The sequence below is a fragment of the Chelon labrosus genome (genome assembly GCF_963514085.1).
Source record: "Chelon labrosus genome assembly, chromosome: 7".
NCBI classification, from domain to species: domain Eukaryota; kingdom Metazoa; phylum Chordata; class Actinopteri; order Mugiliformes; family Mugilidae; genus Chelon; species Chelon labrosus.
The window spans coordinates 19,910,596-19,936,745 of record NC_140343.1 but is presented as its reverse complement, the minus strand read 5'-3'; the positions used below and the strand labels follow the sequence as shown (position 1 = coordinate 19,936,745).

At 43.2% G+C, this 26,150-nt stretch overlaps 2 protein-coding genes across 2 annotated transcripts in view; one reads left to right on the top strand and one right to left on the bottom strand.

Moving 5' to 3' along the window:
• Window positions 1–453: 453 nt before the first annotated feature.
• Window positions 454–3,269, top strand: rasl11b (RAS-like, family 11, member B). Its single transcript, XM_084547654.1, has 4 exons — window positions 454–765; window positions 879–935; window positions 1,047–1,123; window positions 1,663–3,269. Exons 1-4 carry the CDS (start codon window positions 651–653, stop codon window positions 2,158–2,160), a joined length of 747 nt encoding a protein of 248 aa, XP_084403780.1. The 5' UTR covers window positions 454–650; the 3' UTR covers window positions 2,161–3,269.
• A 652-nt stretch (window positions 3,270–3,921) lies between these two features.
• scfd2 (sec1 family domain containing 2) overlaps window positions 3,922–26,150 on the bottom strand; it is a 91,153-nt gene continuing 68,924 nt past the window's right edge. Inside the window, exons 6-9 of the mRNA XM_084548642.1 lie at window positions 18,031–18,176; window positions 13,820–13,954; window positions 8,153–8,272; window positions 3,922–4,262 (exon numbers count right to left, since the gene is read on the bottom strand). Of these exons, the coding sequence (XP_084404768.1) occupies window positions 4,170–4,262; window positions 8,153–8,272; window positions 13,820–13,954; window positions 18,031–18,176 (494 nt within the window). The 3' untranslated portion in view covers window positions 3,922–4,169. The remainder of the gene's footprint in view (window positions 4,263–8,152; window positions 8,273–13,819; window positions 13,955–18,030; window positions 18,177–26,150) is intronic.

Here is a 26,150-nt window from a genome sequence, read left to right as displayed (position 1 = left end):
GCTCAATAAGTAAAAGTGTGTGTGAGAGACAGGAAACATGCAACATAATGATTAAATATGGAGGAAAAGGTAGCGGATGGAATACCAAGGATGTTCATGATAATAAGATAATAAGATGGAATAGATATACAGGTAGGAAGAGTATTTATTGTTAATTTAGGGGCAGGTTATTATTATAATATATTCCACCACAGTATGTTGTTTTCTGTTCAGTCTAATCACTGTAAGTGAGAATCTACTTTCCCCATCCAAGATAAAGGCTGTTTTGTCAGGACACCCTCAGCTCGAGGTCCCACCTGCGGCAGGACTCGAGTATAACTTGCATATCCACGTGTAGGCGGGGGCGCACGAGGGAAAGGAGGGGGGAATCACCAGCAGCCAATCAGATGTGACCACCGCTGGAGCGCTATAAAAGCCGCGTGCGCTCCTCCGCAGCAGCAGCATTCACTGAATCCTCTCATCAGACATCACCACCCAGACCAGGCGGTTCATCTTACCCTTCTGGTTTACCCCTTTTTTTTTTGGCGAGCGACAAAGGATTAATTTCACCCGCTTTATCCGAAAGCTTTAAGATTTTCGGACGCGAAAGTAATTTTGTCTCCATTTCGTTTTTGCTCCCGACGGAACTGTCAAACCAAACGGACAAAACAATGCGCCTCATCCAGAACATGACGACCATTGCGGAGTGTACAGCACCTGAATACCCGGTCCCCAACCGGGCCATTAAAATATCTGTCATAGGAGGCAGTGGAGTGGGAAAAACAGGTAAGAAAACGAATAAAATATATGCCTCGTAGTTGAGAGTTATAACCTGTCTGTAGAGTGATATATTCTGTCATTTAACTGACTAATTTTAATCTTTATTGTCTTTATTTTAGCACTCGTTGTGAGATTCCTAACGAGGCGCTTCATTGGAGACTACGAGCGAAATGCTGGTAAGTTAACAGCCGTATTTATGAGATTCAAATGAGCCAAAGTGTGTCTTTTCAAAAGGTAAAATGCTCGGTGCTAAAGGTTTTGTTTCTTTTTTTTTTGTGTGTGTGTAGGTAATCTGTACTCCAGAGAAGTCCAGGTGGATGGAGAACAAGTGACCATCCAGGTTCAGGACACTCCTGGTGCAGAGGTAAGAGTTTTTTCTAGTGTCCTTCTCCTCAGTTTATTTAGTCAGGGCTGACTGGAAGGGGCTGGAGCAGACTGGGCTCCAGACATTAACATCTGTTAAAAAAAAAAAAAAAAACTGAGGATAATCCAGCACAAAGATAATTCACTGTCTGGCTGTTAAAATCATCCGAGCTTCTCCTGGCCGGGCATTCCTCCAAAACAGAACGTGTGTGTGTTGTGTGTGTATGTATTTTGTCCTCCTGAAGTAGAGCCCTTCATTCTGGCTGTCTAATCTCCCATTTAGGCTAATGGATGTCTGGGGCCAGGGTAAATGATACCTTGATTCAGATCCAGACTTCTCAGTCACCCACACCTCCCTGTTCTGGAGGAGTAATCCTATAGCTCCAGTCTGGCCCAGTCAGCATTCCAGTCGTTACAAAAGATCAGTTTCAGAAAGCCAGGGAACATGTAATCTGGTCTGATTATTATTATTTTTTGGTTTAGCACAAAGATTTCTAAGGAATGTGAGTTTTAATCATTCTCTCTTTCCTTCCTTCCCAGATGACTGATAACGGTGTCAGCCTACCCGACCATGTGACCTGCTCTATCCAGTGGGCCGACGCTGTGGTGCTGGTGTACTCCGTGACAGACCGCCACAGCTTTGATTTGATCAATCAGTTGCACCAGCTGGTGGTTCGTACCGGCGGCGCCAGCATGCCTCCCGTAATCCTGCTGGCCAATAAGGCAGACCTGGTGCACCTGAGGCGTGTCGACTCCCAGCAGGGGCCTGTCCTGGCGGGAACGCTGGGCTGCTCCTTCTACGAAGTGTCTGCCAGTGAGGACTACAGCCAGGTGCACGAGGCTTTCCACAGGCTGTGCTGCCAGCTAGCCAAGCAGCCGCCCCCTGCCTCCAGCTCCTCGCACACCTCCCCCAGTGCTGCCACGGAGAAGAGGCGCTCGCCCCTCATCCCCAGGCCCAAGTCTCCCAACATGCAAGATCTAAAGAGGCGCTTCAAGCAGGCGCTGTCGGCCAAAGTCAGGACTGTCACCTCAGTGTGAGGACGACCAGGAGTTGAAAAGTGGTCCAGAGTGGCCACAGAAAGAAAGCATTGAATGAGGAAGAGAACAGATGATTCTCAACTTAAGTCCTGTACCAATACCTGAAGAAGGCAGGTGTGAGATGAACAGTCTTAGCATCCACATAGCAGGCTGATGAATCTTTACAGAGGTAATGACCTCTAGGCGGGCGGGAGTCTGTCAGATAATGTGGAGAGAAGCAGTGAGGGGGTTCATCATCTGCTCAGGGAGAGACCACAAACCTGAGGACACAGAAAAGCCACCTGAGGCTGAACTGAACCACAAACTCTGCATATAAAACTGTTAATCAAGCTCTCCTGGCAACAGCAGCTCTGAAGGACTGCTTATTTTTAGCTGTGCCGCCAGTCGTGGCTGTTCTTTATTCAGACTGCCACTACACGGCACCGCTAGATGCTGGTATTATTATACCAACCACTTTAGCCAGGGTTCTGTGCAGCTGTGTGTGTGTGTCTTCGGTCTCTTTTATGTCAGTATCTGCAGTTTGTGTGTATAGTTTTTGCAGTTTTCACAACCATCTTTGTGATGAGAGGAAGGGGTTTGGAGCATTGTATAGGATCAGCAGAGTATGTAGCATGTGTTGGTTAAAATCACTTATGCACTTTATTAAAAAAAAAAAAAAAAGGAAAAGTCCAGAGGGCTTATTGTTATTTATTTGTTATGAATTCAATTTTTTGTGCACAATAAAATGATGATGGATCTAAAACGAACTGTCTTTGAAGTTTTTTTTTAGATTTGCATGTGTGCTTTTGATCGTTGCAGAAGGTACCAACAAACAAGCACTCATATTATTTCTACTGCATTTTTGCATCTGCAGCAAGTCTATAAACTTTCACTTGTGTGATGTCCTTGTTTCTGTAAGACTATGATCAATATCACTCCTATTGTGAAGGAGATGACGCACACAGATAAAGGTAGTCTGACCCATGAATGAGCCGGGCTTATAAAAGGCTTCACAGCGATAAATAGCCTGAAGACAACTGAAGCATGACTGTACAGCTGCTTCTAAGAATTTGTGACCTGTGGAAAACCAATAGCCTGCCTCCATCCTTCACCCCAGAAAAAATCTATTCCACTAAAATGAAAAACGCTCAAGTAACCGGAGCTGACTTCATGTTAGTTTTTTTCTCAGAGCTGACCTTGTCTCTTCTCAGAATTAATGAGAATAAAAAAAAAAAGATACGAAACACTTTTCCAATAAAACCAAAAGACTGTGTAATTAGGTTAGAGCCCTGTTTATTTGCTCTACAGAACCTAATAAGTGAATCCTGAATATCTTATTCCAGTCCGTCAGACGAACCACACAACACTGGATCTACTGGACTGCGTCCTTCAGTGTTTGAAGAAAAGACTCTTGGTCCTCAGAATCACTGCAGGTGTGTAGGTGGCTGAAATTACTGAGCTCTCGCGGCGGTGATTCATGTCGGAGAGAATAAAGAGAGTAGGGAGGGTGTAGGTGAGCTCTACGTAATGGCGAATTATCCGCCTAGGCAGACATTGTGAAACGATTTGTTAATTGCTCTGCTCTTATTTGTCACCATCCGGTGCTGCGAGGCGTCGATGCTGACAGGGAGTGTGTATTCTCTTCACCACAGCAGCGTGGCTTCCCCTCTTCACACCCTCACTTGTAATGAGTTCACACATAGGGCCTGCTTTTAGCGCAGCCTGGCCAAAGAAACGGCTAACACCAGAGTTGTGAATGCAAACAGAGCACAGCGTCACACGTGAGAATCTGAAAAGGAACTTTATTCAAACCGTACCAGAGACATATTGTTGTGATAAGTTTGCGGTCAGTCACAGCTGACATAAGCAGGACAGGAATGTCGATTCGTTTCGGTATCATCACCTTGATTTCACTTTGCAGCTATAAACACACACACGCGGCTCCTCACACCTTGCACCTGAGTAACCAGATGCCTGCGACGCACGAGTCCGTCCACCTGTTCATGGCTGTGATTCCACGTGACGGCCTTTTAGACACCGAGATCGGGCGCCAGTCTTTGGGTGGCGAAGAGCAGCTCGGGGATATCTGTCGGCCTTAGTAACCTGGTGGAGAGCACCAGCACCTGGAGCGGAGCACAAGGCAATCAGTAAAGTTAAAATGCATCACCGTGTGTAACTTGACACTTGAAAATGAAGCAGATATGAATGTCACGCTGAGTAATATGCAAATTGGCAATAAGCAGGAGCAGAATCAGGAGCCTTGGCAGCTGGCTTATTTTGTTTCATTTCATTTAATCATTTCCAGGAAGAGGTGCTGTTTGTCTTTTGTTCTATCGCAAAAATAACTTTCTGATAGCGGGCTTTCGCGCCACACTGTATCTTACGAGCATGAGGATGAGGTCATGTGTGGAAAAAGATAGCAGCTGTGTATTTATGGAGTTTTGTGGAATAATAATATGATACACGTTTCCCAGCAAATATGTAAAAGTAACTTGGATGTTTATTCAGACATGGGGACCGAGATGTAACATTGCCAACACATTTACATATTAAGCTGCTTGCCTGAAAAGAGCTGTTTTTTTTTTCCTATGCAAAAAGGCAAACTACCAACACAGACCTTTTACAGTCACCTGTAAAAAGAAGAACAGTTGAATGAAGAACTGAAAGAATAATAGATCTTGCACTCAAAGGTTTCTACTGGTCTAATGTCTTTGTTTCAAGCAGCTCTCTTCCTCTTATTGGTCTTCAGTGCAGTGGTTTCTTGGCAGTAGTTCAACCATTAAGGCCTCATCACACACTAAACAGCTGGTGTTGCTCCAATCTGAGGGGCTGTTAATTGTTGATTTCTGATGCTGGGAGCTAATAAACTAATTCTCTGCAGCAGGGGCAACACTTGAGGTGGTCTTCAGAAGAGCCAGTTTCATCACAGTGTTTGACAGTTTCTGCAGCTGCACTGGAGAGATGGAGAAATGCATCGTTTACGACTTAATGCCAAGTCTTAAACACGGGCTGTTGCGTCTCGTAACATATCCAAAGGAGTCCTGGTGGAGGTTTTGAAGCTCAGTGTTGTGGCCCCAGCCGCCATCTTGGCAGTGTCTGACTCCACCCAACTCAAAAAATGGGCAAAGACGTGTGGTGTGGAATAGAGTCTTGATATAATCTAAACATGTTTATTTTTGTTGCATATTTAGACGTTTTAACGTGAAGGCCTAAGGGGATTGGCCCATTTTTAGAGCCAGACTCAAGTGGACATGTGTGGAACGGCATTGCCGCTTTAGGTTCATTTTTCAGACATTTTCTCAAACACTGCTGCTCGGCTGAGCAACACAACGCAACTCATGGCGTCAAACAAGTTGACTTGACCAAGCTTGCTTTTTAAATAAAAACATTCCAGGAAATGATCTCATGAAGTTTAAGATTAAGACGATCTCAAAACTGTGCAATATAAGGCGAGTGGCACCTAAAATTGGACTTATTTGGGGGTTTTGGACTATTTTCAGCTTACTACATAATTCCATATGTGTTATTTCCTTCCTGTCATGTCTTGTTTGTCAAAACCTTTGAGTGTATATGGCAGATCCAATTATGTACGGCTCGGTGGAGGGTTATTTTGATGCAGATCTGGATCCAGATTCAAAACCATGAACCACCAAAACAAAATGAAAGAAGAAAAAGACTGCGCAGTTTTAGTTGAAGTATGCACTGGTCTCTAGTTAGAGTAAGATCTCAGCTCTCTTATGTTGTATAACAGAGGGGCTCTGTTTCTCTGCAGCGGTGTTGCTTTAACTTGGGGTCAGCACCTAAATTTGGCAGACGGCCTGTTTGTAGTGGCACACTGAGCATGTTTCAGAGGAATTTAGTCCAAGGGCAAGACCAAAACTTTGCAGTTTGTTTTCAGGAAAACGTCTGGTACCCGGACAGCAGACACCATGCGCACATACAATTGCTTGTACCCAGTACATAGCACATGTATGTGTTAACGTTAGAGTGTGTGTGTGTCTGTGTGCTGAAGTGAGCGTGTGTGGGCCAGTAGGTTATTATATAAGCTCTTCTTTATTCAGTTCACCTGATTACAGATGGGAGGCTTTGATCGCAGCCAAGCCTTTCATTGCCCCTGGCCTCATTCTCAAAGCCTTTCATTAAGACAAACCCACATTACCCGGCCTCATGTCCCTCTTCGTCTTCTTCCTCACACTCCTCTAACCCAGCGAAAACGCATTCATCTGCATGTTTAGCCTGTCAGTGTGTGCTGCATATGTAATACGCAGTTTAAAGCACCCAAATGCGCAGGCAGGCAGACACAACATCTCCTGTATGCAATTACTGCGGTAATATGTGTAAGGATCAGATGACACTCTCACCTTTACACCTGATCTGAGCCACCTGTGTATGTAGGTCAGCGCTTATGTTCGCTCATGAGGTCATACTCTTTGCCAGGACGAGTGTGAAATTGCCTGAAGGCGGACAGTTTAGAAAAATGCCCTCTGAGGTTCACCTAAATGTGCCATGTGAGTCTGCTACGTGCTTTATCGTCAGTTCAGATCAATGTCAATGAAATTAAGGCGAATAGGATAAGAGAGAATAATCCTTTACTTATTACACAGTGGGGATGAGTAAGGGAATAATTATTCAATTAATTTAATAATTTATCCATCTGTAAGGATCCAGAGACCAGAGATGGTCACCTTTCTTTTTAAGTAAGCTATTCTGGGTTGGGTTGCAGCTCTACTGGATGACTCATATCCTAAAACTCATTTTCAAAAAACTGCAGTGGTTAATTCAAATATAAAACCGAATCCTCCTATGTTTTGGTTACCTTCTGTCAATGGTAAGACAAATATACAGGTCTAAAGAAACTTCGGCTAAACCACAATAGAAAAACGAAGAGTAAAAGTACAATACAAGTTCAGAAAAGCATATAAAAGCTACAAGCTAATTTATTAAAATAACAAATTTAAAAGCACTCATTAAGCAGGTACGACCCAGTCTCTAAAGGAAGTAGTAACAGCTGAATAAGGTAGAAATCATTTGAAAGTGCAATGTTATGCAAAGAGTAGTAGCATAGCACTGAAATATGGAGGTACTTTAAAGTACAAATATCTTAAACCTGTAATTTAGTAAAGTACTGGATTGTTTGTCTTCTCATTGCTTTGAGAAGACAACGAAGCTACGGCAGAAAGCCCATACATGTGACTGAGCTATGTCAGGATAATATCTAACTTCAATACTACCGTTTTTCCCGTTGATATGTATTGGTGGCGCAATGCCACATAAAGCAAAATATTTACCACTAAATAGATGAAAATAAAGTGATAGGGTTATATGAAGTACATGACTTCGGTTTGTTCTTTGGGGTGATTGGGCGAGGCACCACTAAAGGCTGGAAAGCAAGGAATTTTTTTCTTCCTAACACATTCCACCAGAGGGTTTTCTTGTCAGAGACTGCTGTAGACATTTTGTCCTCTAGTCTCTGGATATAGTCCATTTGGCCTTCCCCTTTTGGGATATTTCAGTCTGGCCCAGAACATTCTTATTGACTCTCATATTAAGAGTTTTAGATTCTACACTGTAATGTGAACTGGTTCACGGTGGGCTGGAACTAACATGCTTTTGCCATTTTATCCTGTTGTTCATAGACCGCTGGGGCAACTAGCTAGCTAGTGTTCAAGACGCTCCTGCTACTGCGATGTGCATTGCAGCGTTGGCAATGGCAGGTCGTAGCTTAAAGAGAAACAATCGCGTTACGTAGCCATCTAGAGGCCATCTATCAACCTTTTAATATAATACTACAGTGTTTAGTTAGCCATTGAAGACTCGCTATTATTTTCATAGCATTATTTTAAGAGACACGACTGTGTTGAAAAGATGATAAAAGCTAACTCAGCATCCTTTCCTTACATTGCTAAACCCTGGTACTTTGCTGGCAGTGACCAATTCTGCATCACAACAAACATTTCTCAAGTTCAACCGTTAAATTTTTCATAGTTTCTCCAATCCACTCTTATCTACTCACCTGGGTCCCTGGTTTGTGTGTTGTAACCATCTCTTTGATGAGGCGAAGCTCTGAGGGTGTGACTCCACCAACCAGGAAAAGGAAGAGCAGTGGGTTGTCGCTGGGATGTGGACGGCTCACCTGGAGTTAAGATGGAACAATGTGATTGATCAGGGCATTTTTAGGCTGTCAGAGTTGTTGATTCTGCTTCTTATTATAGTCCGAAACAGAAACAACCATTTTTTTTCCCTAGGGAGCAATTTATATCCTTTCCTCCCCATAGTATCATCTGTGCTTCTCTCTGTGTCTTGATGCTGACTCACCGCTCTGTTGGACACCTGGGTTATTGTGGTGATACTGATGACAATAGACCCAGAGGGCAATAGTCTCCTTACACTGGTGTCATGATGGCTAACACGTGGACATAAAGCAGGTGGACACACACACTTATACAACATGTAAACATCAGTCCTGCACCACATGCGGCAAGAAGCCCTCATTTGCCAGTAACTGTCATTTTAAAATGTCATTTAACAGCTGGGTGAGGTGTGGCGTTTCTGCTGTGCGTTATTGGCTGCCGGAGAATAATGGCTTTGTGCTATTGGTTGAAGAGCAACAATGAGGGCAAGCCTGCAAAAGCTAGTTGAGCAATCAGAGCTGCAGGGGGTGGTCCTGAAGGAAGAGTGGCTGTACACGTGAAGCAGCAGCAGGCTGGCGTGAAGCATGTCAAAGACGACTTAACATGTGTTTCTCGGAAAAAGGGGTGAACTAATGCTTTCTAGTGAATTCTGCTCATGGTGCATGTTAAATTTCAAGACAGATCTGGTGCCACTTGCATCTACATGTGTGTGTAGATCACAACCTGTTTGTATGCTGTAGGCTTACGCACTGTCTGAAACATGTGCACTGCCATGGGATAGACAGGGAGGTGGAGGCTGTGAGCCGAAATGTGCTGAAGGGTGTGTAAGTGAGGTGAGAAAAACATGTTTAGAGGTACGCACAATAGATTTTCCTGATTCAAATCGTTAAAAAAGCAAACTGCTGGAAGTGAGCTGCATTTATCTGATGCCAGAAAAATATATCAGTGATCTCCCACTAGTTTAGCCTCAGGGAAGAGCATCAAGAGGTCATCATTCACGTCAAACAGTTTCCATTTATTCTGCCTGTGAGTGGATTCAGACCCAGGATTGCTTTGTTGTAAAAAGCAAATCCCTCAGTGTAAAACAGTTCGTCTTTTTGCTCCAATTCATAGTTTGAAGATCTATGAGTACGCAAATTACCGCCATAATGCAGCCAATACATGTTCAGATTGGAAACAAATTCTCAAAAGAAGGATGAAGAAGAAGAAGTTTTAATAGTAGTAATAACAATATTTTATGGTCAGAGTGGTCATGTATTTTATGCATCGCTAATCCTCATGCATACCAATGTTAGGCAGGCCCTGTACCCAACTGCCAGCTCTTCTAGAAATAAACATCCAGATGTCTAGCTGAAGAAACTCTCCACTGATCCTGTGTTTTTGAAACTCTGCTACACTGCAGTTTCAAGGCGGAAATGCTTTGTCAAGACATTCACTGCTTGTTTTGGTCAAGGCGTTCCTTCCAGCATGTAAAAAGACACCATATGGACATGGTTAAAAACTTTCTTCAGAGGCAGTCTTGAAATTCTGCTTGCTGTTGGAATGATAAACACAAACAAAAAGTCTCCTCATGATCGCGCTAAAAAAAGAACTATTCGTTTCTGAAAGGTGGAAATATGTTTGAGGAAGACGTGTAGCTCGAGAACACGCCATCCACCTAAGACATAAGATTAAACAAGTCATCAGTGAGGCGAAACTTGGTTCAGCCTCAATGGCTAAACAACTAGTTGATCTGTCTCACTGTGTTAAAGCATCAGTAGCTTGACAGTTATTTGATATGAACATTTCTTCACTATTCAATATAATCCACCCAAATACACTGATCAGCCACAACATAATGACCACTGACAGGTGAAGTAAAACACTGAACACAATACAGTGTTTTGCTGGGAAACATTTGGACCTGTCATTTGTGTGGATGTTACTTAGGGGCCATCCACACGGAGACGCTTTTTGGTTTAAACGCAGATGTTCTGCATCGTTTTGGCCGATCGTCCAAACGAATCCTGTAAACGCATTGCCTTAAAACGAACTTTTCTGAAACCTGGTCCCAGGGTGAAAAAATTCGCAAACGCAGCCCTTGAGTGTTCGTGTGGATGGCGAAAACGCATAGGCCTACCTGCGTTTCGACGATGTCATCGCCACACCCCTCGAGCTCTTCTACTGCATGTTCTACTGCCGACTTTTAAACAGCGCTCAAGCTTTATGCGCATGCTCCGCCTCTTCCTCTCCGTTTTTGGTGAATTTCTGAAACTGAAACAGCGACACCTATAGGCCTGGAATATGAAGTAGCGTGTTGAGTCGTGTTGAGATGGATCCGTGTGTACGCAAATATTCTTGAAACGATGCCAGGGAAAACGGAGGGGGAAAAGATCGTTTTGGTACGTGTGGACTTGGTCTTAGACATGTAGCACCCACCTAGGCCAGACCAGGCACCCCCTCCCCATAGCAATGACACTCCTTGATGGCAGCAGCCATCCCCAGCAGGATGCACCCTGACACAGACACACAAAAGCAGTTTAGGAACAACTCAAAAAAACATGAATAACAGCACAAGGTGTTGACCTGGCCTCCAAATTCACTAGATCCCAAACTGATCAAGTATCTGTGGGATGATCCACAGAGGCCCCTCCCCTCAACCCATAGGACCCAAAGCCCCCCACTAACAACATTATGCTGCCAGACACCACAGGACACCTTCAGAAGGCCCATGTCCATGTCTCTGATGAGTCACAACTGTTTTGGAGGCACAAGGGAGACCTACACAATGCCTGATCAGTGTATAAAATGTGGATTTTCTTGATAATATATATTGCCAACAATTAATGGATGTTATTGTTTAGATGAAACTGCATCCAAACACTTCCACTGAGGTCAGATCCACATGTTGGAAGATATTTTAGTAATTTCAGTCTATAATATTGCTCACATGAAGTGAAAGTGTAAGCAAACTGTGTGAGATACCCTGTGACTTTTGCTGCTTATGCGGAAGAACTACTGCTGAATCAAGCATGAGCCATATCTGCTATACAACCAGGACTCTGTTTAAACCAAGACTAAACATGGCACACCAGACACACAAACAGTTTGGCTGCAGACAATTTATGATGGCAGGTTGAAACGACACTACACAGGCTTTCAGTGGGTCATAATCTCGACAGGAGGGTCCAGCTTGTTTTATAATATAAACCGTGTTCACAGTAGGCCAGCGTGGTTAAAAATAGAACTTTTACAGGGGTGTTTTATTGCATAAAGGGTGTGCACTGTGCCCCTATAGAACTCTTCAAGTTCAGGTTTATAGGTTCAGTCTCTGAGTTGGCGGTTCTTGGGCTAAGTTTCTTCATTTGTGTGAAGCCAGGCCACAGTTACACAACCTGTCTAATTCCTCCCCCTCATGGATAATCATTGGTTTAAGCAGGCCCAGATGTGGGATCATCAAACCGTGGATGGTGATCTGATGTGCGGTGGATGTACAATATTCACAAGACTAAAAATATTTTTCTGTTGAAGAAAAAGCACTTGGACAAAATATTATTACAACCTGTTTGCCTTAAAATGAATGTGAGCTGAAGCCTTGTCCTTGAAAGTATTCTGATCCCACCCAGGCTGACACTTTAGGATACTGCTGCTTCATGAATTCAATGGTCGATACCATAGACTGTATATAAATATGGACCCCACTTCTTTGCGTTGGCCAGACAGACACTATTTTCCTGGGGATACAGGCGGGGCCATCTTGCCAGTTTGGAGCCAGACTCTGCGCAGTACGGTCTGAGAGTGGAGCCACGCAGAGCTGCGTTATCATTGACCCACCCACTTCTGTTTTCGTTTAATCAATACTGTGCGCTGCTCAACCTGCACCAGTTACAGAGAAATGTTGGATTATACACTGCACTCATTATTATTTTTTTCCTCAACTCTCACAGTCCTACAGGACCACTTCATGGAGTGGTTGGCATGGTAACTTGTAGTCATCATGATGTCACATCCTGTTTCTATAGCATCAAATAACTAAATAAAAAAATAAATAAAACAAAACTTATGAAAAATGAACACGCTTTGCATCAGTATTATATTAACTATCTAAACTGACAAAAACCATCATTGAAAAAAACGTATTTGTATTTTAGTGTTTTATTTTAGCCAAGTCCCATCCACTAACAAGGAGGGGGTGGAGCTTAGGACTTATTTTACAGCCAGCCACTAGGGGGAGCTCTACTAGCTTTGGCTTCACTTTTGAGGAGCAGTTCTATCTTTTATAGAGTCTATGGTCTATATGTTTAGAAGTTGTTCTCTGTTTCCATAGTTCTGCTACTTTTTCAGTGTCAGGACCAGCAATCCCTGTGAAAACAAATTGAGACAGGGGCCTCAGATGGCTACCTTTTAGCATATTTTGCAATGGCAACCATAATGCTCCTAACCCTACCCTTAACCCTAACAGTGCATCAGCAATACTCCACAACTCATCCCCCCTCTATCTACCCTGTGACAGATTTTGCTAATTTGGACTGGGTCAGCACATATACATCCATCCAGAACACAGGACTGCCACTGGTTTTGTGGAAAGCTTTTCACAGCATCCATCAAATGCATATTTTTTCCCAGTTTTCATTTATTTAGTATTTTAAATAATGTTGTAAACTTAAATATAATCTAATATTCAGTTGACCACCTAAGCGTTTGCATACATTTGCTTTTCAACATGACCAACTGATTTCCAATAATTGGTCCCAGAGGCGTGTCTTACCTTTGTAACAAAACAAACACTTGCAACCAAATTTGGAAGATGTGTGGATCCTGAATGAGTCCGTAACACATAATGACCCATAGGTGCCAGGCCACAGACTAAAAAGAACACAAGGAATCTAAGGACTTGCACCAAACAGATGGGTATAAAGCACTAAGGCAAACATTTTTTTTGTGACAAAACCTCTCGACCAGCGATCAATAATTGCTTTGGAACCAGGCAAACAGTGTTTTGTGGACACAAAATGTTTGGCATACTTTTTTCTTTATTTCCTGCTGAAATGAAGACCTCAATCATATTTTTTGGAGGGGGGGGGGGACTGGCTGGTGGAGATGAAAAAACATTCGGCCACAAATGTCTACTAATTCACTCCCACACCGGGCGAAATAAGGTGGGATCTTTGTTTGGTAGGGAGACATGCCAGACAAGGCTAGTAAATCACATTGTGCTCTGCAAATGGGAAGTGAAAAGAAACAGCTGGTGACTCCATGTGGAGACACGTGGCTCTTCGTCCTAAAAAATGTGATGTTTGTGCAAATGCTCGAGGTGTTTTTCTCTCAGCTTCTATTTGCAGAAATGTGCGCTGTGATGTATAAAGCATAGACTGAAAGGTTAATGCTTTAAATTAAGTAAACATAGCATAATGTACAGAACAGGCAGACAGGTGAAGCTTAGTCAGCAAACTCAAACTGGGTCATGTTCAAAGAGTGGAAGAAGGAACTTCCTCTGTCCACAGCAGGTAGACAGAGAACGTGACTGAGCTGACCTTGTTACATACAAATGTTTGTGAGCAATGTCTGACCTTCATGAACATGCTGAAGCCGGTCTTCAGCAGATCTGTGAGGCCTCCGGACATGTGCTCGATGTCGGGGCATTCGGGCCTGTCGGGGTGGAAGACTTCCTCCAGGATCTGCCGCAGGAACGGACGATAGGTGGCCTGTAAAACAAAACCATAAAACATAACAACGGTTACCAAGCAGCACAGTTTTATTTTTACACAAATAATTGGATGAAGTGCGAAATGCTACGGCCTCAATCTGGACATGAATATGTGTGTATAACTTGCTGAAGTGCTGGCATTTTCCATAGCGTGCCCTGCTTTTAGCCTCTGAGTGGTTTTGTGAATGGCTGTGGGTGTGAGAGACAGTGGAGTTATAAACAGCTCTGCTCGAAGCAAACAGGCCGCTGACTTATGAGTCACTTCAGGAAGAGGCGCTTAACCACCATCCCAATCCTACACGGTTAAATGTGTCTAAAAACAAAACTCTGGCTAATCATGAGTGGGTGATAAAAGGGATAAATCAAATCAAGGATCAACATCTGCCAGCATATCTCAAACCACTGGCTCTGATCGAGATACTGCACGGAAGTAGAGCGTTCAGAATCACTTCAGTGACTTCAAAATCACCTTGTCCTTGTTGTCGGCATGCGAGAGCTAGGGAGCATTCATTTTTCAGGACAACGTAAGAATAAAACGTATCAGCAGCTACTGAATGGACACATTATTGTGTTCTTCAGCACAACGGTGTGTTTATGTGCTGACTGGAAAAAAAAGAAAAAAGAAACACCTTCCTTTGAGCACAAACATATAGACAGCATCTTATGACATAACCTCCTCCTCTAAAACTGACACCTGGCCCACTTTTCAACAGTGGTGAAAATCACGGCAAGTCATTTCTCTTCTGACGGAGGATTCAGTAAAATGACCTTGAAGGAGGTGAGTTACATAACGCCAGCTAAAGCCTTATAAGTGCATTATAATATTTTAAAGGGTAATCCTTGGAAAAAAAGATTTGACAGCAGAAAAGGGTGCTGGTTCTTCTGCCCAGTCACCAAGGTAAAATGCACCATTTATAGCCTTCAAAGCTAACCAATAAAGAATGTAAGATGTTTTATTTTTTCATGGGAGTGAAGTTTGCCGTCTCAGAGAACAATAAAGACCCAGATAAGACTTGACAGAGCTTTATTTCAGCACTCTAAGTAAGAGAGAGGTCTTTAAATAAACATCGAATCCAGTGCTGGAACTCTGGATAGCAGTCCGGGATAACAGCGCATCGAGGCTGCATGCCAAATTGTGAGGCAAGTACGAACCAAAGCAGGCTCATTTGGGCGGCGTCAAGGAAACATCTGAGCACTCAGCTAAGACAACATCTACCAAACTGTTGATTCAAGCATTAAAAGCACACCTACACACACACGCACAATGTCCAGTTTTCTAAAGCATGCAGGTGTTTCTGCCCACAGGCATGCTCTCTATGTATCACATCCTCCCACACCTTCAGTCCCTGAGGAGCCGCCAAATGAGGCTCGGGGAAATCCTGCTGCTCAAATTATGTAAACTAACATTTACCCTGACCTATATGAGCTCACTGCATGGGTCAGTCAGCGCAAACTAATCTCTGGGTTAACAAAATAATGATTCAGCTCCAGCTAATCAACCTTGTTGTGCGTGTCCATATACAGCAGCACTGCATAAACAACAAACCCGACCCGCAGTGACACCCTCTCCATTTAATCACCGCCCACATGATAAAAACAACACGGGAGTTAGTCAGATGATTATCCCAGCGCTTGAATATTCCTCCGGATGCAGAAGAACGTGCATGCACACACACACACAAATGCACGTATCAGGTTCCCCCGTGGGTTTTATTGACACTGAGGTGGATGAACAAATTAATATTCCAAAACAACAAGGTGACTAATTGAAAAACACAAACACTGCTCAGAGACCAACCGCCTAGAATATCTTTAGAGGTAATCCAGTAAAAAATACTATGACGTTGTACTGAGCATCTCGTTTAACCTCCTAAAAACAAGCTGAATGTGAACGCTTCAGGCTCCTGTCTTCTGTCGCATCATCAATAAACACAAGAGGCCCAGTGTCATTGGTAGCCATGTATATCCTGACTCAGATGATGTTGTATGCTTTAGATAATGAACTTTCTCCTTACTTTTGTCTTGCAGTTATTCTGGTTTTAGTATCATCTGTCCAAAGGATGCTGCCCCAGAACGTCTCTGCTGTTTTGGATGTTTTTTTTTTTTTTGGATAGTCTAATCTAGTCTTTCTTTTTTTGAGGTAAATTAATGTTTTGCACCTTGTGGTGTGCCCTCTGTATTTGCTCTTGTGAAGTCTAGACATGGATAATGACATGCCTACCTCCTGAAGAGAGTTCTTCACTAGGCTGAACGCTGTGAAGTGGTTTTTCTTTACCATGGGAAGGATCCTGAGACCAACCACCGCCGGTGTCTTCTGTGGACATCGAGGTCTTTTTATGTTGCCAAACTCACTAGTGGGTCCCTTTTTTTTTCCTCTGAATGTATCAAATTGTTGCTTTGGCCACCCTGAATGTTCCTGCTCTCTCTACGGTGGATTCATTTCATAATGATGGCCGGTTGCACTTGCATTGAGAGCACTTTTGGTACCTGGTGTGGGTTACAAATGCAAACATTTGGAAACAACTTCAGACCATTTAACTGATTGACTGATGAAGAAATAATCATGGAATATCCCACATTCGTCTATGAAACAGCTTTTGAGTCAAGATCCTTGAAAAAGAGTTGTAATTCTTACTAGACTATTATATTAAAGAGCTGTCATTCAAGGTTGAGAGCTGGCACTTTAAGCCGTTATTTATTACGTAACTGTAACTTGAATATGTTTAAGTATAAAATAACGAACATTGTGCCAGAGCCCAAAAGTAGATTTGCCAAACTGTCTCCTGTTCAAATACCTACGCAGCAGGAAGGTAAGTCTATCTCGTCAGAGGTGGGCATGCTGGCTCATGCGCCTTAAACCATGTGCCATTTTCTTTTCCCTTTTACTGCGTTTTTTGATGGGTTATGTAAGTCTACCACCTTGCCTTGCCACTCATCTTTACAACTAAGAAACTTTTTATAGCAACGCAAACAACAAAACCCAACGACATCATAAAGTGGTTCTCAGACAGTTACGCTATCAAGCCCCTCATCTCTCCTGAGCTCAATAAACTGTATTAGATTCTAGCTGTTAGGCCCCATCAGTCATATATCACCTGGCGTATTTTTCTACAAATTTCAACAGCATTCATTTACTCACAGCATGTCATTACGCGAGGAAATGTGCAGTTTCTATGCTGAGTGTTGCTTTCTGCTGGTCTGTTTAATTATGACTGGATTGGAGTCAACAGACTTGAAGAGGTGGCATTAATATTACTTAATGGTGTTGTCAAGCATTTTTAGCATATGAATTCAGTTTTAACACCACACAAATAAATAATAATAATACATTAATTATAACCCTAACCTGAAACCAACCCACCCACAACCAGACACTAAAGGCTCATTTAGGGTACTGTGGGACATAGATGCCATAACCTACGCACGCAGTCAACGCCTCTGTGAGCCATTTATACTTGTGCGCTAGTCAGTCTGGCTCGTTCTGTAACAACGCCACCCAAACGCTAGTCGGCGCTGTCTTTTTTGCCTGTCGAGTTAATTTTTGTTTCTATTTCCTGCTTCACTTTCAACAATGGCGACTGAAACTTTCGCCGAAATTTTGCCGAAGACGAGTCATACAATTGTTTGTATCTCTGAGCCTCCTCAGTCCATCTTTATTGACCCAAAACAATCAATTCAATGAGATGGAGAAGCAGCCAGAAATATTAAAGCAGAAACACGCTAATACCAAGTGGACCAATCACAGCTCTTGCGGTCCGTATCGCCGTGGTGCATAGTTACGTTTCTGCAGAGGTGCACGTCAGCTGCGGCGCTAGGGTCGAAGTAGACATATGCTCTGCACTGTCACCGTAGTTTTTGGCGTCAAATTGACGCAGAAGCCAAAACCGCCAATAAGCTAAGCCTTAAAGTACTAAAGTAAATCCATGTTCTTTTCTAACTACTTAAACATATGTAAAACATAAAGGGACCCCACTGACTGACCACACTGCTTGACAAGGTTGTATTTCAGCTCGCATGTGTTAGAGGACTGTCCTCTAAAAGCAAACCAAACAAAAAGCGTCCTGTGACCCTGACCTGGTGAACTCCATCGCTTGCAGTGTAGACGGAGTGCAGCTGCTTCAGGTGGTCCCTGGCGTGGCTCAAGCCTCGGAGGGTCTCGAACATCTTCTCCACTGCAGAATGGGCTCGCTCTGTGGTCAGCTCCTCAATGTTTGCACAGCCTAATGCAGCAAAACACACACATAAGCGCACACTGTCAAAAAAATTTATAAACCCATATATGGCAAGAGTGATGTAAAAGAGGAAATCAGTATGCAGTTGTAGTTACAACACAGTTTTGTATCCCAGATTCATAAAAAACATCAGACACATGACATATCGCTTCAAAGCTGGCCCGAGGAGAGCTAAACATGCAAGAAAATATTCGGATCTGCAAAAAAAATTGGCCATGAGTAGTACCATGTTGCTTTTTGTGGGTAATTTTCTCAGCTGGGTGTGCACTGAAACCAATTATCAAGGTAAATGCATGGCAGCGAAAGGACAAGAGCTCCTTTATTTGAGCAGAAAGCACCGCAGTCTAATCAAAAGCTAATGTTCCCTCCTCTCTGGAGAAGTGCGTAGGGAAGCAAAGACACACTGTGAGCCAAATGACAGCACACGAGATAAAAGACGAGAGGCAGTGACAGAAAGACAGACGGGTTTGGAAGGAGAAAGCTCGTAAGAACATGCAGGCACCACGTGAGAGGACCGAGAGAGACAGAAGGGTAGAGGATGGTAGTCAGGACATCATTTCACAGTGCTATCAGCGAACTGGGTCGACTGGCACCTGCACTTCCCCCTCGCTCTCCTGAGGAATGTGGCTGCCTTGTGTCAGCTGTGTTATGTAGATGATACAAACACAAACTGAATCAGCACACAGTCTAACAGGCTTATAACGAACATCAGCAACATTGATACTCCACCATCAGCACAGCAAATTGACCTCTTACTAGTGCTTTTGACACAGCAATGTAGCAAATACATAAATGTACGAGGACAAATCCATATTCTGACAGATTTTCTTTGAGTGTAACTTAAGCTTCCACTTCCTCCTAGTCAGGAGCCAGGAGTTTGGACAAAAGCTTAAGCGTAAGCTTGCTATCTTCATCCTCTTATGGTCATGCTGGCCCCCTTAGTGATATAATGACACATTTATCTTGTATAAACAGGTAGATGTTAATCGTTGTAAAGACAGCAATAATGCTACAAGACTGATGATAATGGCTATGTGAGACTGTATTTCATGATTTTATTATGATGCCTCAAGCTAATGCTAGTGTCAGCTATGCTAAGGACCTATAGCCCTAAGGTCCTTAGGATAGCTGGAGTTTCTGTATCCAAGAACACCGGGCTCCATGTAGACGCCTGTGTGCATGTCCATATTTGAGACCGGACAGACTGTCTGCACTAAGAAAGCACACGCTTGGTTTTATCTTCAGTGACTATCTACTCATGACTTTCTCATGTTGTTCAGCCAAACACAACAAGCAAGGCAGCTTGGTTTGTCCTTGTCACAATGTTGGCATTATGTCTCGGTCTTCTTCCACAAAGTCCTGCATACCTCTGACTGTAGAATGCCTGTGCAGATCAGAAATCCATGTTAAAGTCCACATACATCTACTATTTTAATTTAGCGTGTTAACCTGAGATCTCTTAAACGTGAAAAAGGACGTTTCAGGAAAGATATGTCTTAATCAGTAGATAACTGCAACTAACACATTCCTGGTTGAGCTAGGGATTATTTAAATGTTTACCTTGGCCTATGATTCAGACTTAGGAAGAAAGTTAACTTCAAAGATGAAAGACTTAAAAGGAAATGATACATTATATGTAAAAAAAGATGAGGAAGAAAGATTATGTATGTAGAGGATGAATGGGATGAGATTATTGAAAACAATTTGCTAGCCTGGAGAGAATGTGGATGAAAAACATTACGACAACCTTCCTAATATTGTGTAGGTCTCCCTTGTGCCGCCAAAACAGTAATGACTCATCGGAGAATGGACATGGGCCTTCTGAGGGTGTCCTGTGGTGTCTGTCAACAGAATGATGTTAGTGGGGGCCTTTGGGTCCTATGGGTTGAGGGGAGGGGCCTCTGTGGATCATCCCACAGATACTTGATCAGTCTGGGATCTAGTGAATTTGGAGGCCAGGTCAACACCTTGTGCTGTTCTTCATGTTTTTTAAGTTGTTCCTAAACTGTTCTTGTGTGTGTGTGTGTGTCTGTGTCAGGCTGCATCCTGCTGGGGATGGCTGCTGCCATCAAGGAGTGTCATTGCTATGGGGTGGGGGTGCCTGGTCTGGCCTAGGTGGGTGGTACATGTCACATGAATGCAAGGTCCAAAAGTTTCCCAGCAGAACGTTGTATTGTCACAAGATGTTCAATGTTATTTACTTCTCCTGTCAGTGGTGTTAATGTTGTGGCTGATCAGTGAATGTGTTTATATGCATGCTTTCTCCATGTTATTGTCCTTCCCGGAACAGAAATATTCAGAAGGTAGTTTTTGTTTACCCCATGTGGGGCAAGCACGCACAGAAGTACTGTATTAATTTCAACCAGAGAAAAATGATCAGATAGCACGTTTACATGGTCATCAGGCTTATTGATGGGTGATGATTCTCATAGGTTTACACCACCCCTCTAAATCTGATTGAAAATTCCTTCCGTTTGGGCCATTAGCCAAAGACTGATACGTTATTATTATTGATTATAGCTGCATTAAACCAAAAAGACAGCCATACAGTACAGCCACTCATGGAGCATATTGTAGAACAAAGAATATTCTAAGAAACCCAGGTATCTCTGGTATCTCAGGTATTGTGTCTCTGAATCACATAATAGTGAATTCCCTACTTTTAGTTTAAGATACAAGAATTGCCAGGGACTTTACGCTCATTAGGCTCGACTCAAAAGGCATGACTCCTGCCACCATGGGGGTTTTCATCGAACCCCAGAAACTCAATTAAAGCTCTTACTTCAGGATTACATAACGACATACGAGCTCAAATGTTATCCAGGCCCACTCCTGGAATGAAAGCAAAGGCAGACACATGACCGTATACCGCATGCGAGCAGAGTTTTGAAAATGAGATCCAAAATCTCCCTTTGTGGACACCGATACAATTTATGTCTTTAGAAGGAACATCCTGTAAGATCGATGGGGTGAAAGGTAAACTTTCTCCCCTGAAGACGACTTAAAGAATGCTGAAACTGCCCTGCAAAAGCACTTGGTTTCACTTTGTTTGGCACATTGTATACTGTACAATGAGGAATGTCACTGTCGACTATGCACGCCGAACGGCCCGACTCTGTCCGGTCTAAGTCTCTGTTCTTTGTTCCCCGTTAATTCCATTCCCTCCCCATATAGATGATATCAAATATAGCACGGCGAGTCTTTGTTTTGAGTTGCTGTCTTCAGGAATGTAAAGTGTCTGGCCCGTTGGCTTGCTCTCCTGCGCTGCCGTGGCTGCGAGGTAAACTCTTGGGAAAAACAGCGGGGCCATTTGACGGAGGTGAGCGTGAAGACTAAGTCAGATGCGGGTCTTATCTTTCCAGACGCCCGCAGAAGAAAAAAAAGCACCCTACAAAACAAAGTACACCTGATGTTTTTCTCTGAGAATTTATAGAGAAATATACAAGAAGCAAATACGCAGTAAATGTAAGTAATCTGACAGAAATCATCCGCCAAAACTGACTTTTGAGGATGTGTGCATACTGTTAGTGGAAGGACTGGCATGGAAGACTGCTGGATATGAAGGCGAAGCAGCAGGAGAAGGAGGTGTGTAAATCTGTTCGAGCGCTTGGGTGTCTGCCGTGAGTGAGCCGGTTGACTTGTTGCCAAAGCATACAGTACAGGCCCAGGGGCTAGGTCTGGGGCCGAGACAGGCTGTGGGATGCAGGCCGCCCCTGAGGCAATCTGTGGTTGCGATGTTGATCGTGGCAGTGCAGATCCCGAGCAGGACCAGGTGCTGATCTGAGAACATCCAACTCGGCTGTGAGGCTGAACACCTGCGTCTGAATTCATCTCACGCGACGCTACCACGCCACCCACCGTATCGGCACCACACCATTTACGACTCCCCGCACTGTCTGATGTCTAAACAAAATTTGCATATTTGTTTGTTCAATTTATGTGTCTGTTTTAGTGCCGCCTGAATGTGTTCCAGCATTACTCCTTGTCCTCCTATGATTGCCGTTTGAGTAGATGATGGGAAAAGATGAGTGTACATGCTATTCGAACAGCTCCGCGCACGCCTGAGTGCAGCTGCCATTTTCGTCTACGCGTTTACTTCCCGAAACAACTCAGCCTAACAATTACCAGCTTGTTTAGAAAATTACAAAGTAATATCTAAGACTGAATCAGCAGTGCACCGCGTGGCTGGGAGACGGAGAGATTAGGAAGTGCGAGAGTTTGTTTCCTGACAAAAGACACATAAGAGTCGAGGCAGGAAGCCGTTGATTGAGGGGTTTCTTAATTAGATCTAACAGAGCCGGAGGTGAGCAATAGTTACTAAGAGAGGCGTGAGTGTAACCTGTGACACTCTAAAGGTGGAACAAACCAACCAGACGGGCACAGAAGAATGTGTGGCTAATGAATGGAGCTGGACATTGTTTGGAACTATAATCAAAATCAGACAGAGATGTGATGCAATCAAAGACGCCGAGGACTCGATGTTATGTAAAGACCCGCGTCATAATCTCCATGTGCATCCTTAAGGTATTATTACTGTCAGCTTGACATGAGTGAAGTGCGTCATTTGACACCAAAATCGCCAGGCCTGCTTCAGCTCTGTATCTTTCACAATGAATAATGCACAGATTAGGATTTATATAACAACCCTTCAAACCACAACATGTGTGAGGACGGAGATGAGGACAAAGTCGTTTGTGATATTAATGTTGTCGCCTTACTAGTATCCTCAGTTCCCACTTTACTCCACTCCATGTAGGACAGTATTAGACACGTTATTCTCTCACCCCTTGCAAATATAGCATACCTGTCTCCACTATGAATAGCACTGCATCGTATAGTACGATTGTTAGGTTCTTAATCACAATCTCCTCACCGTTTATACAACTATTCATCATTTTAATTATCTATCTATTTTTAGTCTGGTGAAGTAAATATCAGAGATGCTTTGCCACAAGCTGCAACTGCAGGAACTAAACTATGGTGATTTAGTTCAGTTGCAGCTCATTGCAGCAGTTGCATCTCTGATGTTTACTTCACCAATCTAACTTTTAAATTATCTCCTAATTTGCACAGTTTGGAGTTGTTGCAATTTCACTTCACTGCTCCTGTTCTTGGACATAATGCATGTGACAAATAAAAAAAAAAACTTTTAAACAAATTATTGTTACCGAAATCAATGATAGACTAAACAGTCTAGGTCTCTCAATACTTTCCATCTGCGTCTCTCAGCCTCAAGCCTCGTGCTACTATATATGGGAGTTAAAGTATGCTAAATAGATCCCTAGAACAGCTGGGTACTGTAGTTTCGATCCAGTTTACAGGAAGAAATGGTTTATTTGTTGGGGACTGTTTTTATCTGTAGCTTAAACCACAATTTGAGCTCCAGTGAGTCATTACAGCAGCAAGACGGTGTCTGCGGTACTGACTCACAGGACAAGGCTAACACTACTGCTAATGATGGAGCGTGTCACCCAGTGAAATGATGGGATAGTGGAGGTCTAGAGGCTTTATCAGGCTTTGCTGCAAGGATGAGTCTGTTTGAGATATTTCTTGACATTAAGAAAAACGTAGAATCTTGCCATCCTTCTTCTTTAGCGGTGCAACTGAACGGTGGAGATAAAACAGAGTCTGAATGTAAAAGAAAAAGTAGAAGCATTTGTATTCATTAACACTGCCACGCTGCTCTGCACACAGGAACCGCGGTCTCCGCTAAAGAACACAGGGAACGTTAAATAAGAGAAATGCAGTGTGCTTCCTCAACAAACTTCAAAACACTGGAACAGCTCACCATCTACGCCTGGAACCACAATCAGAACTAATCACCGCATACTTATCAGCGGAATGTAGACGTCCAGACTGCTTATAAATATCCCGGTTTATTTTGAAACCTGATCAAAAATTCTATTCTGGTCTGAGAAAAGAATGAGAGTACGTGATTTTCCGATGGAGTCAAACAGAGAGGCGGGAGAGGGCAGGAAGCAAAGCAGCAGTTTTTACAAAGAGTTTATATCAGACGTGGTAATCCTGTGTGGAATGCTGGGCAGGAGAAATCTCTTTGCTACTGTATCGCTGGGTGAAAGAGGAGAGACGGAAGTTGTGGGTTTTCAGGGCTGCATACTTGCCATGCCCTTTTTCTGTTACATGATGCTAGTGCTGTCACCATGGCAACCATGCGACCCTAGGTCAGGAACAAGGGAGTTCAATACAGTGCATGGCACTGGCACTTACATGAGGAAAGCACAGGTTATGAAAAGGTGATCTAAACTTACTTATTAGACAGACAGACCTAGACGGATGGATGGATGGATGGATGGATAGATGGATGGATTGTATAACTCACTGATGGACATTATCCTTATTGCTAGTTTCCTAGTTTACAATTCCACTGTATATTTCCCCACATGACAACTTTAGTATATACGACTCCTTACAATCTGAAAAATAAAGTCTGAATTCATGCGCATTCATTTTAATCCTGTACATATGAAGATATTCTCCAGTGCCGTTTAACAGTTTAAAAACAACTACAACTACAAGATGACCTAACCAAAATGATTGATAACAATGTAGAAAACATGATGTAAATCGGATTTCTTTGTGTTTTATTTTAAAGGAATGTTTTGTTTCCACAGAGCTGACGTTTGAAGCTTGAATCTTCAGGGAATGTTTAAATCTCATGCTTCAAGCACACCGTGATTAATTTGCTGAATCTCTTTCCACTACACTCTAAGTAAGGACAAAACGATTATTTTTAATACACTTCTATTTTTTTCTAATCTTAAGGTGGTGGAAGGAAACGTACTCATGGTCTGATGCAAAGACTGAAAAGACTTTAGGTTGTAGCTTTCTTTGCAGTGTTATACAGCTCCCTTCCACTGACATTATTTTCAGGATGACGTCAGGCCCACTGCACTGGCAGAAGGATGCCAAAAAAGGAACGAATAATCAAAAAAGGCAATAATCCATTAGTGCCAAAGATGGCAGCCACTTTAAGTTCAGCCTCAGATATTCAATGAAAATGGAAATGGGAGCGGAAAGCTGGCTGGAGTCTGACTTCTGCACACAAGAAGTCAGACTCCTAATTGTGTGAATTCCGGTGTTAATCCTTCTTGGAGTGGACCACTTGAGAGAAAACACAAGACCTGTTAATCTGGGCTGCTTTACAGACTCTTTAGGAAGTGTCCAACAATACTCCTCACACTGATATGCTCTCTCTCTCTCTCTGTCTAACACACACACACCTCAGGGCATTAAGCAGTAACTTAAAACTCCAAACCTTTGTCTCTGTTATGAGACCTTAGTGTGGATCTCTGCTTCTTGAGAGAATGTGGACAAAAAGAATTGTAAAGTGAGAAAAGAACCGACAGCGGCCGTGGCATGTCAGCATCCTGAGCTTCAGGAGCGTGCGTACAGTGGAAGTGATCAATCACATGCTGCGTATGGCGTGGTCTCCGCTCTGCCACTTACAGAGTAAACTATTACGGTTAGAGAGCCCCCCCCCCCCCCCCCCCCCGCCACAGAAAGATCTGCAACACTGTCAGTGCTTTCATGTCAGTTGCGTGACCGTGTTGGAGGATGGGAATGTGGGCTTGGCAAACGGGCCCTCAGATGTTGTGCTGTCTGCTAACAGGAGATCAAACAGCAGACATGTAGGACCCACGCAGGGGGGGAACACCTTGTCGTTGCCACAGGGCGTTTGTGCCTGTATGCGTGGGTATAATAAATGACTAACAAGAATGAGGGTACACGTGTCAAATGATATAAGTGGGGGACATCAGCTTACATCATAGGGTAATATGTCACTCTGCTCAATTAGAGAGTAGACGCAGCTAATAACCCCATCTGATTTAAGGTCTTTTTAAGAGGCTTAGGTGGTACATGCCCACATACACACACATTTGTGTAGACAAAGCTGCACACAACCTGAGCAAATCCAGACAATCTGCAAACGACACAAAACTT

What these genes read in the sequence shown, in the direction of transcription:
- rasl11b (XM_084547654.1), top strand. Translation starts at nt 651, where the DNA reads ATGCGCCTCATCCAGAACATGACGACCATTGCGGAGTGTACAGCACCT. An exon ending in AGACTACGAGCGAAATGCTG is followed by an intron (nt 936 to 1,046) that starts GTAAGTTAACAG and finishes GTGTGTGTGTAG; the next exon opens with GTAATCTGTACTCCAGAGAA. An exon ending in AGGACACTCCTGGTGCAGAG is followed by an intron (nt 1,124 to 1,662) that starts GTAAGAGTTTTT and finishes CTTCCTTCCCAG; the next exon opens with ATGACTGATAACGGTGTCAG.